We start from the raw sequence: 18,429 nt of genomic DNA, 5'->3' as shown, positions 1-18,429 counted from the left end.
CTTTTTTGATTATAAAGGGTCATTCTCTATTCATTTCATGTGCTGGGCCATGTTTGTAAATATCTACTGTTTAAATAAACTCTTAGATTAGTTGACGCTATAGTCTTTTCACAGATAAATATTGCATTCACTTCACTATCAATTACTCTAGTGAATGCTTCTGTCTTTGAATGGCACACTGACTTGCACAGACATTGATTGGAACGTGCACATGTAGTAGTTACGCAGAGCATAAGAGTCATTTATACTGCAGTGACAGTCCCAAATGCATCGCCAGGTAACAAGGCAGGATGGAGCAATATGAGGAGAGGGAAGGGGGAGAAAGGCAATAGAAGGAGAGAGTGTTGGAGGACAGTGAGAGGAAAGGAGGATGGAATGAGAGGGCGTGAATAAGGTTAGATGAAGAGGGAGACCAAGAGTGAGGGTGGGGAGAGAGGGAGGTTACAAAGAAAGGGGAAAGCGAGGTGAAAGAGAGAGAGAGAGAGAGAGAGAGAGAGAGAGAGAGAGAAAGAGAGAGCGAGAGAGAGAGAGAGAGAGAGAGAGAGAGAGAGAGAGAGAGAGAATACTGTGGGAGAGAGAGTGAGGATGGGGAGGAGAGAGAGGCAAGAGACAGAGGATAGGGAGGGGGGAAAGGTACATGGGGAAAGAGAGGGGGAGCTGCATTTCAATCTGCCCTGTAATGGGAGTGATTAAGGGGGTGCAGGCACTGGGAGGCGAGGCAGAGATGATTTCATTCTGCACTATGAAAGCTAATCATTTTTTTTTGTGAGGGAGCACAGATCACCCTCTGCTACTGCCACACATACCATCACAACAACACACTGCCACACACACATCACAACAACACACCGCCACACATACCATCACAACAACACAACGCCACACACACCATCACAACAACACAACGCCACACACACCATCACAACAACACACTGCCACACACACCATCACAACAACACACTGCCACACACACCATCACAACAACACACTGCCACACACACCATCACAACAACACACTGCCACACACACCATCACAACAACACACCGCCACACATACCATCACACTGCCACACCACCACACTCACCATCACAACAACACACCGCCACACACACCATCACAACAACACACTGCCACACACACCATCACAACAACACACTGCCACACACACCATCACAACAACACACCGCCACACACACCATCACAACAACACACTGCCACACACACCATCACAACAACACACTGCCACACATACCATCACAACAACACACTGCCACACACACCATCACAACAACACACTGCCACACGCACCATCACAACAACACACTGCCACACATACCATCACACTGCCACACCGCCACACTCACCATCACAACAACACACCGCCACACACACCATCACAACAACACACTGCCACACACACCATCACAACAACACACTGCCACACATACAATCACAACAACATACTGCCACACACACCATCACAACACCACACTGCCGTACACACCATCACAACAACACACTGCCACACCTAACTGACGTCAGCATGGGTGGGCTAGTGAGGGTGTGTGTGTATGTCTGTGTGTGCTCTGTATGTGACGGTATGAAAGCATGGAAGGGAGTTACTGAGATGGGAACGTGCATTGTAAGGTGTGTGTGGCCGTGTGTGTGTCTTTGTCTGTGTATGTTGACATGGCAGCACATTTTATGCACCTACCCACGGCCCCCTGTGCATCTGTTTAAATTGGAAAAGGTTAAGCGTGGTTTACCCAAAATAACACAGGCTTTAATTATACAGAGATGTGGATAAACAAACGCCTTCTCCGTACATCAGGAGGGAAAGCACCAGGGAAAGGCATGAAAACCAGCATGGCATGACAAGCGGGCGAGTACAGCTTACTCATTCTAAAGGTCAAGGTGTGTATGTGTGTGTGTGTGTATGTGTGTGTGTGTGTGTGTGTGTGTGTGTGTGTGTGTGTGTGTGATTACAGGTCCTAACCAGCTCTGCTAATGGTAATCACATTAAGAAAGAGCTGCATTCAGTGTGTCACTATCTATGACACCAGCGCACTAAGCAGCACTGCTCAAATGGATACAAACTAATACCTCAATTAATTTTGAATGGAAAACCCATGAAGACTATGATATATGATTGAGACAGGATATATCCTATTTAGAACCTGTCTGTATACTTGTTTCTATCCTCATTTCATTACCTCTCACAGGTGGTCATGCAGCAAGCTGCTAAAGTGTGATGATTCAAAATGTCCTGTTTGCCAGAAATCCTAGCAGAAACAACTGCTGAGAAATTGGTTTCTAAGGCTGTGATTATACAGACCAATTCTGATTTTTTTTCCCACTAATTGGTCTTTTGACCAATCAGACCAGCTCTTGCCGCCAATAATTAAGCAAAAGGTGAGCATTGGGCTGCTTTTGTAAACACAGCCTAATGGTTGTTGAGGAGCTCTAGCTCTCAATAGTAGGCTGTGAGACACAGTCAATATAGTGCCTTTAATAGTATAGGCTGCAATCCAAGATAGTGATGGTAATACTATGCATACAGATGCATGGTTCCTTCTCTGAAGCCATTCTAGCAGGGGCTAGTCATAATCACCAAGGGTACTTCTCCTACTCTACATGGGTACTTCTCCTAGTCTCCAAGGGTACTTCTCCTAGTCTCCATGGGTACTTCTCCTAGTCTCCAAGGGTACTTCTCCTAGTCTCCAAGGGTACTTCTCCTAGTCTCCATGGGTACTTCTCCTAGTCTACATGGGTACTTCTCCTAGTCTACATGGGTACTTCTCCTAGTCTACATGGGTACTTCTCCTAGTCTACATGGGTACTTCTAGTCTACATGGGTACTTCTAGTCTACATGGGTACTTCTCCTAGTCTACATGGGTACTTCTAGTCTACATGGGTACTTCTAGTCTACATGGGTACTTCTCCTAGTCTACATGGGTACTTCTCCTAGTCTACATGGGTACTTCTACATGGGTAATTCTAGTCTACATGGGTACTTCTCCTAGTCAAAATGGGTACTTCTCCTAGTCTACATGGGTACTTCTAGTCTACATGGGTACTTCTGGTCTACATGGGTACTTCTCCTAGTCTACATGGGTACTTCTCCTAGTCTACATGGGTACTTCTCCTAGTCTACATGGGTACTTCTCCTAGTCTACATGGGTACTTCTCCTAGTCGACATAGGTACTTCTAGTCTACAAAAAAATAGAAGAGATACAACCAAGAGCTGGGTAGTTTAAACTACAGTAACAATGGACACAACAAACTAACGTTCTTAATTAATCAACCCTGTTAAGTACATGCTAGCAGATACCCATAGACTTCCAGTCATTGTGCTAATGCTAATTAGCATTGGCTCGGGAAACTACCTCTAACTTCCTTCATACTGGACACAGAGACATAAAAATAGTATTCACAAGTTTATCTGACTCTGGGGAGGAATATAAAGGTTCTCATTGACGAAATTACAAAGTCTCCCTTTAAGGTTATAATATTGTAGAGAACAATATAATGATTAGTCGAATGTGGTTCATAGTGACATCGGGCAAAGAAAACTACGTTTAGACATTAATTTAGTAGGGCCCTCTTGAATTTGCCCTGTATTTTCCTACATTCTAGAGTGAACACCCTACATTATAGCTGAATGAATGTGTGTGGGCAACAGCACTGTATTATATTTCACCATGCTTCATTCTAACTGGCTGTTGGGTGCAGTCTGGTCTTGGCAGGCATTATCGTGGGCTGATTAGGTGGAATGATGTCCAAGCGCGGCGAGAGAGTATCGGGAGCGTCAGTTGCCCACGCTGTAGTGCCCCAGGCAGCCAAGTGCATATCAGGAAGCAACAACACTGCAGTGGCTCCACTGATCCCTGATCAACCCTGGAGGCCCCAGGCGGGTGCCCCTCTCTCCTCATTCACACTGCACTGAGCTCAGAGAATCTACTTTCGGTCCAATACTGGTCCAAGGTATATCCATGTGTATGTGTGAATCAAGTCTTTGTTTTTGTCACTTGTTTCTCTGTATTTGTCTCAGTATCTATCACTGTCTGTCTCTGCCCTCTATCAGACCCTTTCTGTTTCTGTCTGCCTGTGGCTCACCTCCATCTCGTTTTGAAACTGGCAAACAGGTGGCAGCACAGTTGCACTTTACAGTATAACAATCAAAAGGATTCAATAATCTCTGAGTTTTCGGAACCTGAAGGCTTTCAAAATAAGACTTTTCTAAAATTGATGTGCCACAAAGATATTGTTGAGGGCATCACAATAAAAGCACACTGACACATTTTACAGCCTGAATCCATTGCTGTGACATGGGCCAGGGTAAAACATTGGAACAGGTGGAGGTTTAATGGTCAGTCTGGTTGCAGCACTCCCACTAACGTGGTCTTCTTCCCTACCCCCATCTCACCTGGACGTTTCTTCCATTTTGATAAATGGATCATTTAGGCTAACGACCATATAAATGGCACACGCAGCACTACGGGTGTAATCGGTAAATGGTGGGAACAGGGAGATAGCACTTTGGTAAATGCAATCCCAAAAGGTATGACTGATGACTGGCCGCCATGGGGGCTCAAATCCAGAGCCTTTAGCACGATGGCACCTTGGGCTATTAACACCTGCCACATGGGGTTTCATTCCTCCATCTTGGGTCATTCTTGCATCTCCCCTATGGCCCCCATACACCCTGTGCAACTCACAGTGAGGCTGGGGACACCCTGGATTGTTAGGGCCCGTCTAAAATGGATGTTTCACTCCTAACACCAGTAAGTGTCAAATGAATCCTATTCCTGTTAGCTCATCAACACTTCACTTGAAGATCCAGCGAGACAGAGGATATGGTACAGGAATAACTGCTGTAGGGCTATGCAGTCAGGCAGACATACAGTACAAGAGACATGACATATGATGAGTAGAAATCCTGTTAGTCTGGTCTGGAGAACAAGTCAGTGTCAGAGTGTGGTAATTACATTGATGGCTAGGAACACATTCCTCGACTTCCAGTGAAGTATGAGTCCATTGATTTAATAGTCTGGACAGGAGTATGCACACACACATGCACATACACACACTGTTGTGTCTGGCGGTAGATCAGCGGGCTGGCCCGTCATAGAGAACCTACGGCTTCGGGCCCAGAGCTGTAATCACTGTGTATTGTCTAGAGGGAAGATTGAAGGGTGCTGAAAGTGCAGCCAAGCACAGAATGGATTCACCAGCCATCAACACTCCCTGAATCAAACACACTCTAGCATTTATTTATTTATCCCTCTCTCTCTCAAGTAATAGGCTTTGCAAATTCAGCCAACTGCCCTCTGTCTCCTTACACTCTCTATAACGGGGGAAGAGACACAAACACAGAACACTTTTATGTGTAACTTCCAAGCATCAATTAATATCAGATAAAAAGGATAATAACCAGAAGGTCAGGTTATCATAGTGGGCCAAAGATGAGTTCTAACACATCAAACACTTGCACAGCTTATAAGAAACACATCAAACAGTATTAGCTTCAGAGAGGGAAACACGGTGCACAAAGGTGTATGCAAATCGGGGCAGATTACAGAAACTCAATGAGACTAAATGCAACTGCGAAGAGACTTCAAAGAGTGTCTCTAAATTGTGGCTTGGGCAGAATGTTAACTAGCCCAATCTTGGAGCACTCAAACTATGCGCGGTGAAAGAAAGACAAAAATATGAAGAGAGAGATTTGTGTCTCTGTGTGTTGATGTCCTTATGCGTGCGTGCATGTGTGTGTGTTTGACAAGTAGCTCATATTTTAAATTGCTTTGGAAATGTAAACCTATATTTCCCATGCCAATGAAGCCCCTATGAATGTAATTGAATTAATAAAATAGAAAAGAAGAGAGAGAAGTGGAGAGAGCGCTTCTTAACTTCAGCACCAAGGTCAGCTCTCCTTTGACGGTTGAGTCTTATTAGTCTTTCACTAAACCAAACAACACTTCAACTGGACCTTTGCTCTGGAGAAACTTTACCAATACAACTACACTGAACAAAAATATAAATGCAACATGTAAAGTGTTGGTCCCATGTTTCATGATCTGAAAAAAAATCAGACATTTTCTATATGCTAAAAAACGTATTTCTCTCAAATGTTGTGCATAAATGTGTTTACATCCCTGTTAGTCAGCATTTCTGCTTTGCCAAGATAATCCACCTGACAGGTGTGGCATATCAAGAAGCTAATTTAACAGCATCATTACACAGGTGCACCTTGTGCTAGGGACAATAAAAGGACACTTTAAAATGTGCAGTTTTGTCACACAACACAATACCACAGATGTCTCAAGTTGAGGGAGCGTGCAATTGGCATTCTGACTGTAGGAATGTCCACCAGATCTGTTGCCAGAGAACTAAATGTTAATTTCTCTACCATATCCAATGTTGTTTTACAGAATTTGGCAGTACGTCTAACCGGCCTCACAACCGGAGACCATGTGTAACCACGCCTGCCCATGAACTCCACATCCCGCTTCTTCGCCGGTGGGATTGTCTGAGTGGGGGTGGGGTGGGGTTGCTGAGGAGTATTTCTGTCTGTAATAAAGCCCTTTTGTGGGGAAAAACTCATACTGATTGGCTGGGCCTAGCTCCCCAGTGGGTGGGCCTGCCTGCCAAGTGAGTGGGCCTATACCCTCCCAGGCCAACCCATGGCTGTACCCCTGCCCAGTCATGTATTAGAGCCCCTGCCCAGTCATAGATTAGAGCTTAATTTATTTATTTAAATTGACTGATTTCCTTATATAAACTATAACTCTGTAAAATCTGTGAAATTGTTGCATTTATATTTTTATTCAGTATTGTTCTCACTCACACTGGACTCAGTCCTTGGTGCTGAAGTGGGGTCTCTCTCTCGCCCTCTTTCTATCTCTCTCTCTCCCCCTCTATCCCTTCATTGGTATTTGCATTCCAGGCGTGGTGATGATGACCTTACTGGACTAATTCTGAATAGTCGAGGGGCATCAAGATACAGACAGGTACCTCACTCTTACTCTGTATTCTTTCTCAAACACAAGCTTACACCCAAACAAGAACAGGAACAAAACTATTTGAAGGAAAGGATCCCACAACTAGAACTGTTTCTCTTCAGTTCTCCCAACAATCTAATTCTAAGGAATGTATTTAGTGTCACTCGTCAGCAAGACTCTTAATAAAGTGCACAGATGGTGTCCTCTCCCCCTTGCCTGTATGGTGTCACTGAGACACCCCCACGCAGCATGGACCCGGTGCCACTGTGCCAAAGGGCCTGTCTCCGCCATGGCCCCTCATTACAATGTAAAAGTCATCAGCAGCAACAATGACGGGGAAAAAGAGAGAAAACCTCACAGCTGCTCTCACGCTTAATCTACTTAAAAACTGGCATCAATGTAAAACATGCAAATGTACAGTGGGGCTCGGGGAGACGGGGAGAGACGGCAGAAAAGGGAACTAATTCACGGCATAAAACGCTGTCAAGCCAGCCGAAATGAAATAGAAAAGTACTTCCCAGCCTCCCTCTCGCCTCGCACATTCCCAGTTCCCGCCTTCTCCATCGCACGTATAATTTGACTGCAAATTAATTTCCTCACGAGGCCTAATCTCCGGGCCTAGCCGCCGAACTCCCCTTTCCCTCTCTTGGCTAATTGAGTTTCCCTTCCGTAAAAGCACTAGTCCCATTAGCATGTTTGTTATCCTGGACTGGCTTCCTCTTTCTGCTGCGACACACACTTTCAACTGTAATTAAAGGTCCTGAAAAAAGTTTATTTCCTTTCTGAGTCACAGTGAGGAAATCTCCTGCGAGTGATTTGCACTGAGACTCTCTAGGATTTGAAAATTTGAGAGCTGGATCCAATGAAAGGATTTGATTTCACAGAGCCGACATTTGCTAACAAAGCTAAGCTAATTCCTGGGATATTCGCTCAGGGTCTCTCAATGACAAAATGACTTCTAACTTGAGAGTTAAAGCTGTAAAGGAAAACAAAATACAATTTTTTCAACACCCCGTTCACGAAAATGGTTCGCTCTTACAGACAGTAGGCCATGGCCGTGACTTGCTATTTACTGAAGACTTATCTCTTCAGTAGGTCCTATGATTAAGTATAGTCTGGCCCAGGAGTGTGAAGGTGAACGGAAAGGCTGGAGCAACGAACCGCCCTTGCTGTCTCTGCCTTGCCAGTTCCCCTCTTTCCACTGGGATTCTCTGCCTCTAACCCTATTACAAGGGCTGAGTCACTGACTGTCACGCCCTGACCAGGTGAACTCTGCTATTTTGGTCAGGGTGTGGCATTTCTATGCTTTATTTTCTATGTTTTGGTTATAGCCTTTTTTTGTGTTTTATTTCTATGTTGGGCTCGGGGGTGATTTCCCAATCAGACAGCTGTCGCTTGTGAAGTCTGATTGGGAATCACATTTAAGTTCCTTTTCCCCCACGATGTTTGTGGGTTGTTGTCTCTTTGTTTTGAGCACGTAACGTATCGACATTTTTTCCTTGAGTTTGTGTACATGTTTAATTCTAGTGTGTTAAATAAACATGTATTCGCTCCCAGCTGCGTTTTGGTCCGCTTCCTCGTCTCCCGACGACAATCGTTACAGAACAACCCACCGAACCAGGACCAAGCAGCGGGAGGAAAAGGAGCGCGAGAGATGGGCTCGCGAGGGAAAGGAGTTCTGGACCTGGGAGGAGATCATGTCGGGGAAAGGACCCTGGCGGACGGACTCCCAGGTCGAGGAGGAAAAGCCAGCCGGTAGACGGAGTCGCAGGCGGCGGTCGAGGAGGCCCGGAAAACAGCCCCAAGAAATTTTTTGGGGGGGGCTAATGGGGTGGTCCGGAAGGGCAGAGGAAGAGCCCAGACCACTGCTCTCGTGGGGGATGACGGCGGAGGAAGAGACGAAGATGATGAGGCAGTTGATTGAGGACCTGCAGAGGGAAGATCTGGAGGAGGAGCCATGGTACGCGGAGTTGCGCGCTGTGTCGCCAGTGCGCCCGCACAGCCCGGTGCGTCCGGTGGACATGCCCAGCACATGCCGTGCTAGGATGGGCATCCAGCCAGGACGAGTGGCTAAACCGGCTCCACGCTTCAGTTCACCAGTGCGTGTTCACAGTCCTGTCTGGCCCGTTCCTGCTCCCCGCACCAAGCCCACGGTGCGTGTCCACAGTCCTGCCCGGCCCGTCCCTGCTCCCCGCACCAAGCCATGGTATGCAGAGTTGTGCGCTGTGTCGCCAGTGCGCCCGCACAGCCCAGTGCGTCCGGTGGACATGCCCAGCACATGCCGTTCTAGGATGGGCATCCAGCCAGGACGAGTGGCTAAACCGGCTCCACGCTTCAGGTCACCAGTACGTGTTCACAGTCCTGTCTGGCCCGTCCCTACTCCCCGCACCAGGTTAGTGGTGCGTGTCCCCAGTCCTGTCCGGCCCGTCCCTGCTCCCCGCACCAGGTTAGTGGTGCGTGTCCCCAGTCCTGTCCGGCCCGTCCCTGCTCCCCGCACCAGGTTAGTGGTGCGTGTCCCCAGTCCGGCCCGGCCCGTCCCTGCTCCCCGCACCAAGTCAGTGGTGCGTGTCCCCAGTCCTGTCCGGCCCGTCCCTGCTCCCCGCACCAGGTTAGTGGTGCGTGTCCCCAGTCCGGCCCGGCCCTTCCCTGCTCCCCGCACCAGGTTAGTGGTGCGTGTCCCCAGTCCTGTCCGGCCCGTCCCTGCTCCCCGCACCAGGTTAGTGGTGCATGTCCCCAGTCCTGTCCGGCCCATCCCTGTTCCCCGCACCAAGCCCACGGTGCGTGTCCACAGTCCTGTCCGGCCCGTCCCTGTTTCCCACACCAGGCCCACGGTGCGTGTCCACAGTCCTGTCCGGCCCGTCCCTGTTCCCCGCACCAAGCCCACGGTGCGTGTCCACAGTCCTGTCCGGCCCGTCCCTGTTCCCCGCACCAAGCCCACGGTGCGTGTCCACAGTCCTGTCCGGCCCGTTCCTGTTCCCCGCACCAAGCCCACGGTGCGTGTCCACAGTCCTGTCCGGCCCGTTCCTGTTCCCCGCACCAAGCCCACGGTGCGTGTCCACAGTCCGGCACGGCCCGTGTCTGGTCCACCGGTGCCCAGTCGTGTTCCGGTCGACGGCTCCGCTCCGGAGCCTGGGCATGCCGCTCCACAGTGGTCCAGTCCGGGCCAGAGGGGTAGGGCTAGGGTGGAGGCAGGGGGAGAAACACGCCCGGGGCCAGAGCCTCCACCGAGGGTGAGGCGCCCACCCGGGTCCCCCCCCAATAGACTTTAGTTTGGTGCGCCGGGAGTACGCACCGTTGGAGGGGGGGTACTGTCACGCCCTGACCAGGTGAACTCTGCTATTTTGGTCAGGGTGTGGCATTTCTATGCTTTATTTTCTATGTTTTGGTTATAGCCTTTCTTTGTGTTTTATTTCTATGTTGGGCTCGGGGGTGATTTCCCAATCAGACAGCTGTCGCTTGTGAAGTCTGATTGGGAATCACATTTAAGTTCCTTTTCCCCCACGATGTTTGTGGGTTGTTGTCTCTTTGTTTTGAGCACGTAACGTATCGACATTTTTTCCTTGAGTTTGTGTACATGTTTAATTCTAGTGTGTTAAATAAACATGTATTCGCTCCCAGCTGCGTTTTGGTCCGCTTCCTCGTCTCCCGACGACAATCGTTACACTGACTTACTGGTGTTCTTCCATGCTGTCCATGGGAGGGGTGCGTCACTTGAGTGGGTTGAGTCACTGACATGGTCTTCCTGTCTGGGTTGGCGCCCCCCCCCCTTGGGTTGTGCCATGGCGGAGATCTTTGTGGGCTATACTCGGCCTTGTCTTCGGACGGTAAGTTGGTGGTTGTAGACATCCCTCTAGTGGTGTGGGGGCTGTGCTTTGGCAAAGTGGGTGGGGTTATATCCTGCCTGTTTGGCCCTGTCCGGGGATATCATCGGATGGGGCCACAGTATCTTCTGATCCCTCCTGTCTCAGCCTCCAGTATTTATGCTGCCGTAGTTTATGTGTCGGGGGGCTAGGGTCAGTCTGTTACATCTGGAGTATTCTCTTGTCTTATCTGGTGTCCTGTGTGAATTTAAATATGCTCTCTCTAATTCTCTCTTTCTCTCTTTCTTTCTTTCTCTCGGAGGACCTGAGCCCTAGGACCATGCCTCGGGACTACCTGGCATGATGACTCCTTGCTGTCCCCAGTCCACCTGGCCATGCTGCTGCTCCAGTTTCAACTGTTCTGCCTGCGGCTACGGAACCCTGACCTGTTCACCGGACGTGCTTGTTGCACCCTCGACAACTACTATGATTATTATTATTTGACCATGCTGGTCATTTATGAACATTTTAACATCTTGACCATGTTCTGTTATAATATCCGCCCGGCACAGCCAGAAGAGGACTGGCCACCCCTCATAACCTGGTTCCTCTCTAGGTTTCTTCCTAGGTTTTTGTCCTTTCTAGGGAGTTTTTCCTAGGGAGTTTTTCCTAGCCACCGTGCTTCGTTCACATGCATTGCTTGCTGTTTGGGGTTTTAGGCTGGGTTTCTGTACAGCACTTTGAGATTTCAGCTGATATACGAAGGGCTATATAAATACATTTGATTTGATTTGATTTATTTAAATCAGGCAGACAGGCATCGAGGCATTCAGTTACTGTTCAATTGAACGTTAGAATGGTCAAAACTAGTGACCAAAGCAACTCTGAGCATGGTATGATTGTCGGTGCCAGGTGCACCGGTTCCATTATCTCAGAAACTGCTGGCCTCCTGGGCTTTTCATGCACAACAGCGTCTAGGATTTACTGAGAATGGTGCAACAAACAAAAAACATCCAGTCAGCTGCAGGGAGAATAGCAAGAATCAAGCAAGCTAACAGGTGGCCGAGAAACAGGCAAATAACGGTGCAGTACAACAGTGGTGTGCAGAACGATATCGCACAGCGCACAACTCGTTGATCCTTGTTATGGATGGGCTACTGCAACAGATGACCACACCCGGTTCCACTCCTATCAGCTTAAAACAAGAAGAATCGACTCCAGTGGGCACGCGATCACCAACACTGGACAATTGAGAAGTGGAAAAACATTGCCTGGTCCAACGAATCCTAGTTCCTGTTGCGTCATGCTGATGGCAGAGTCAGGATTTGGCATAAGCAACATGAGTTTATGGCCCCATCCTGCCTGTTGTCAACGGTACAGGCTGGTGGGGTGGTGTAATGGTGTGGCGAATGTTTTTCTGGCACACGTTAGGTCCCTTGATACCAATTGAGCAACGTTTCCATGCCCTGTAGAATTCAGGCTGTTCTGGAGGCAAAGGAGGGTCCGACCCGGTACTAGATGGGTGTGCCTAATAAACTGCCCACTCAGTGTAGAGAAGGTGGTGTGAGGGTGATAGGGTATGTAGTCAAGAGCAAGAGGTTAGCTGTCCAAGGTTAATGTCTCACATTTCCACAGTGGCCAGTCAGTCTCTTCCAGTAGGGTGTCATGTCAATGGCATGGATGGGTCTTCTACGGTCATATGTTGAGGATCCTTCGGCTTGTTAGGGTTAATGTCACATGCTTGACTTCCGACTTTCTCAGGAACATAAATTCAGATCTTGTCCGTTGCTGTGCACTCAAACCTGTTTTAATCATACATGACCGTAAAAGACCCATCCATGATTAAAAGATGGTTTGAGTGCACAGCAGTGGCCAAGATCTGAATTTATGTTCCTGAGAAGGTCTGAAGTCATGCATTTGACATTAACCCTGACAAGCCAAAGGATCCTCAACATATGCTTGGACTGTATATGTAGCCAATTATGCTGCTCTTACATTTGAACAGAATAGTGACTCATTAACTGTTGTCCCACTGAATACATACTGGATGTCAAACTTGACAGAAATATGCTCTCTGTGCGTTGATAAAAGTTGTCCATACTGAATAGAACAGTGACTAATGAGCTGTTGTCTTACCTCTGGTGTGGCTTGGGCCTCTCTTGCGTCCTGTGGAGGAGCTGTGTGTGACGTGTTGAAAGTGGGCGATCTCCATGGTCGTGTTAGGACGGAAACTCTCCTTAAACCGCTGCATCAATGCCTCGACCGTCTCCTGCTTGGGGTCAAGGGCTGTGGGGGGGACAAAGCAATGAGATGTGTTAAAAGTTTTCACATTTCAAAAGGGTGGATACAAAGCTTGAGAAAGAGACACTGGTATGTTGTAGATGCAAACAGGGAAGATTAAAGCAAATAAAACACATTTGAATGAGAGCAGGTCTATGAAAACACTTTGTTCAGTAGTTTCCTCAACTTTCGTTTGTTTACTGGCTATGACTGAGGGCTTTAATGTGCAAAAGATTTGGAATTCAATGGTATACATCTGGGCAGTTACAATGTAAATTGCAAAGCCTAGTTACAGCAGATCAATTGGGCCTTATTCAATGGGCTTCTCCTCGCCGCTCTGTCGAACACTTCAGTCATCCTAGTTCAACCTCTGAAAAAATAACCGTCTTTGAATGTTGTCAAGTTTAGCATGAAGAAGCAGTTGTGTAATTCACAGCTGAAAAAGAAAATACCTCAGAAGCTTTGCCCTTTTTCAAAGTGTATATCACCGCTGAATCAGGCTGCTGTAAGAGGCAAAGCACAAAGGACTACAGATGAGAAAAGTTGGACAAGTATCTTTCCAGTTAATCTTTCAAAATAGAGCGCTCCAGTTTACAATGGGTAATGGCATGGTTTGCATAAACCCCCTTTGAAAATCATTATGAGATGGAGCAAGTGTGGATTGCAGTGTGGCCCAGGCACATTTCTACTTTTCTTCTACTAGGCAGAAAATCCCCAAACCCCGGGGGACTTGTATGACCCATCTAAACATGTTCTGCTCCATTTGTGCCACCGAGACAAAAAATGAGAGAGAATACTATTTCCGTTGTTTCCTCGGCACAAATCGTAACACGATCCCTAAAAAAAACACAGAAGGAAGCAACTATTTATCTAGCGCCTCAATTACCAAGCGGTGTGCTGTTCCCCGATGGTTCACAATGCATCAAGAGTTCAATTAAAGTGAGATATGTAGACCTGAGAGTCTCTCGGAGGAACGATGATACGTCTGGACAAGGGCTATTTACTCCAGTGCAGTGTGTGCAGGAGCGGAGCAGCCCAAAGTAAGCGACAGAGAGGGAGTTCGGAGATGGATGTGGCCCGGCTCACAGCGGTATAGCCCACTCCACAGACAGCGTCATTTCTCAACCTCCCCCACTCTGTCAGTCTGTCTCTCAGGTGTGCTCACATCATGAATTATTATCATACATCACTTTGCCGGGGACGCTCAGGGAATGCCAACGAGACTATAAAGTGGAGTGCTAAAATAAAAAGTTGTAGAATAAAAGTCAAATAGCGTGAGAATTTGAAGTTATGATGAAGTTGGATATTATGTTTCCTTACTTGTTGTACAATGGAAACACTGTTACATTCATGTGTATGGTTCAGTTAGTTTGTATAAACTGACATTGTAATTTGCTTCCTCAAAAAGACAAGACTATGAACTGTCTTAGTGGTTTCAAAGTATATATATATATTTTTTTAAGTAATATGGACTTATATTATATAATATTAACTAGGATACCATTGTCCTTTAAAAGTACTTTTAAAACACATTTTACAGTTTCATCGCATAAAAATGATTTAATATGTGCGTTAAAATATGAATTAAAAACAAATCATATCGTGCTTTGCTCTATGTTTTCCAGTTAGATGTGCTAAAACATCATCAGAATGTGATCATGACTTTAATACAATACATTTTCTCATAACACTAGAACCGCCTGGCCTTTCAGCCTATAAGTAGCCGCTAGAGAATGTTGAGAACGTTGCCGGGCACCTCATTTAGCATACGCATCAGATGCATATCAACCCACAAGGTGCGCAAACATAAGCACCAAGGCTTGATAAATATTGCATAAACAATGGTAAAGGATGAATTGCATGAAGAAATATTTATGGAGATATATCAATTTCAAATTTAACAATAGTTATTTCTTTAGGTAGAAAGGATTGTTTTGTATAATTTTGTATAATTCTACAAAGTCCTCGAGAAAAACATAAGCCTATAGCCTATTTTCGTTTCCCTTACAATAAGAAATGACAGTGTAATCCATTTGATCAACTTTATTTGTAGATTTGATTAGTAATAGAGTTAGTAATTAAAACCGTTCAGTTACAGCTTCTGACAAAGCAGAAACGAAATATGTAATAATAATATAACCAGTCAGGTGAAATGATTTGCTGTATTCCTAAACAAAAGCACCGGCGCATGAACAATTGTAACGGATCAATTGCATGAAGAAATAATTGTAGCAATATATCCATGGCAAGAAATAAAAACAGTAATTTGTTGATTGTATCGGTCCCTGTATTGTGCCCTTATGCATGAATTAATCACGTCTTCTCTATGCTTTGGGTCCACAGTCAGCACACAGCTTCGGGGCTTTGCGTGAGCAAGCCCCACAAACAAATCGGTTGCACTGTACAGTTTTCTTTGGCATTGTTCCGTGTGCTCCTGCCGACTTGACATTGTGTCTTCTTTTTCCTGAGTTGAAGCTGTTGTGCGTGGGGAAGAGGGAGAGTAGGAGGCGCTTCTTCCCTGGATACCTAAATGACTCCAAATCCATACTCTTTCTGCCGTACGCCCCGCAGACATACAAGCGTCCAATAAATGCTTTGAGTTCATCCATAGACATGTCCCACGTACTGTTTCCTTTTCTGTGTGCATGGGCGACAGTACAATCTCTGATGTGCTGCAACATCTGCATGTCACATAAACAAGGAAAACTGTAGTGTGCTGCCAATTTGTCTCTTTGCGTTAGCTGTAGGACCTGCTCTCTCATTACACTATTGTTCTAAATACAATCATCCTCCGTACCCTCATCATTCAGATCATTGAAATTCAATCCCCCCCTTCACCCACCTCCTCATCATTCAATTCATTCAAATTAAATTGTGAAGTCATATGCACAATTATCTGTTTCTATCTGGTTCCTATTGCCCATTCATCCATTGACAACATTCATTCAGTGAGGAGAGAGATGCATTAGCGCCTGGGTACCAACGCACTTCGGCTCAAATCAAATCAAATATTATTTGTCACATGTGCCAAATACAACAGGTATAGTAGACCTTACAGTGAAACACTTACTTACAAGCCCAACTTCTTCGGGATCGGTGTCCCGTCCACGGGACGGTTGAGCTAACATAGGCTAATGCGATTAGCATGAGGTTGTAAGTAACAAGACAATTTCCCAGGACATGGACATATCTGCTATTGGCAGAAAGCTTAAATTCTTGTTAATCTAACTGCACTGTCCAATTTACAGAAGCTATTAGAATGAAAGAATACCATTCTATAATTTGAGAAGAGTACACAGTTTTGAACATGAAAAGTTATTAATAAACAAATTAGCCACATTTGGGCAGTCTTGATACAACATTTTCAACAGAAATACAATGGTTCATTGGATCAGTCTAAAACTTTGAACATACACTGCTGCCATCTAGTGGCCAAAATCTAAATTGCAGCTGGGCTGGAATAATACATTATGGCCTTTCTCTTGCATTTCAAAGAGGATGGTACAAAGAAATACAAAATAATGTTTTTTTTCTTTATATTATCTTTAACCAGATCTATTGTGTTATATTCTCCAACATTTCATTCACATTTCCACAAACTTCAAAGTGTTTCCGTTGAAATGGTACCAATAATATGCATATCCTTGCTTCAGGGTCTGAGTTACAGGCAGTTAGATTTGGGTAAGTCATTTTAGGGGAAAATTGAAAAAAAAGGGACGGATCCTTATTAGCCAACAAGGCAGTTTTAAGAAAATCCCTAAAAAAGTAAGAGATAAGAATAACAAATAATTAAGAGCAGCAGTAAATAACAATAGTGGGGATATATACAGGGGGTACCAATACAGAGTCAATGTGTCAATGTGTGGGGGTTACCGGTGCCGAGGTAATAGAGGAAATGATGTACATGTAGGTAGAGTTATTAATAAAGTGGCTATGCATAGATAATAACAGAGAGTAGCAGCAGCATGGGGGGCAATGCAAATAGTATGGGTCGCCATTTGATTAGGTGTTCAGGAGTCTTATGGCTTGGGGGTAGAAGCTGTTTAGAAGCCTCTTGGACCTGGACTTGGTGCTCCGGTACCGCTTGCCGTGCAGTATCAGAGAGAACAGTCTATGACAAGGGTGGTTGGAGTATTTGACCATTTTTGGGCCTTCCTCTGACACCACCTGGTATAAAGGTCCTGGATGGCAGGAAGCTTGGCCCCGGTAATGTACTGGGCCGTACACACTACCCTCTGTAGTGCCTTGCAGTCGGAGACCGAGCAGTTGCCATACCAGGCAGTGATGCAACCTGTCAGGATGCTCTTGATGGTGCAGCTGTAAAACCTTTTGAGGATCTGAGGACCCATGCCAAATCTTTTCAGTCTCCTGGGAGGGAATAGATTTTTGTCGTGGCCTCTTCACGACTATCTTGGTGTGCTTGGACCATGTTAGTTTGTTGGTGATGTGGACGCCAAGGAACTTGAAGCTCTCAACCTGTTCCACTACAGCCCTGTCGATGAGAATGGGGGTGTGCTCGGTCCTCCTTTTCCTGTAGTCCACAATCATCTCCTTTGTCTTGATCACATTGAAGGAGAGGTTGTTATCCTTGCGCCACACAGTCATGTCTCTGACCTCCTCCATATAGGCTGTCTCATCATTGTTGGTAATTGTGTCAGCAAACTTCATGATGGTGTTGGAATCGTGCGTGGCCGTGCAGTCATGAGTGAACAGGGAGTACAGGAGGGGACTGAGCACGCACCCCTGAGGGGCCCCCGTGTTGAGGATCAGCGGGGCGGATGTGTTGTTACCTACCCCTACTACCTGGGGGGCGGCCCGTCAGGAAGTCCAGAATCCAGTTGCAGAGGGAGGTGTTTAGTCCCAGGGTCCTTAGCTTAGTGATGAGCCTTGAAGGCACTATGGTGTTGAACGCTGAGCTGTAGTCAATGAATAGCATTCTTACATATGTGTTCCTTTTGTCCAGGTGTGAAAGGGCAGTGTGGAGTGCAATAGAGATTGCATCATCTGTGGATCTGTTGGTGCGGTATGCAAATTGGAGTGAGTCTAGGGTTTCTGGGATAATGGTGTTGATGTGAGCCATGACCAGCCTTTCAAAGCATTTCATGGCTACAGACGTGAGTGCTACGGGTCGGTAGTCATTTAGGCAGGTTACCTTAGTGTTCTTGGGCACAGGGACTATGCTGGTCTGCTTGAAACATGCTGGTATTACAGTGAAAACACTTGCCAGATGGTCAGCGGATGCTCGGCGCACACATCCTGGTGATCAGTCTGGCCCAGCGGTCTTATGTATGTTGACCTGTTTAAAGGTCTTAATCACATCGGCTGTGGAGAGAGTGATCACACAG

At 46.4% G+C, this 18,429-nt stretch overlaps 1 protein-coding gene across 1 annotated transcript in view; it reads right to left on the bottom strand.

Moving 5' to 3' along the window:
* LOC115159542 (astrotactin-2) overlaps nucleotides 1-18,429 on the bottom strand; it is a 421,339-nt gene that overhangs the window by 258,373 nt on the left and 144,537 nt on the right. Inside the window, exon 4 of the mRNA XM_029709358.1 lies at nucleotides 12,941-13,090. Within this exon, the coding sequence (XP_029565218.1) occupies nucleotides 12,941-13,090 (150 nt within the window). The remainder of the gene's footprint in view (nucleotides 1-12,940; nucleotides 13,091-18,429) is intronic.

Source organism: Salmo trutta, chromosome 23 (genome assembly GCF_901001165.1).
Source record: "Salmo trutta chromosome 23, fSalTru1.1, whole genome shotgun sequence".
NCBI classification, from domain to species: domain Eukaryota; kingdom Metazoa; phylum Chordata; class Actinopteri; order Salmoniformes; family Salmonidae; genus Salmo; species Salmo trutta.
This window is presented reverse-complemented; position numbering and strand designations above follow the sequence as displayed.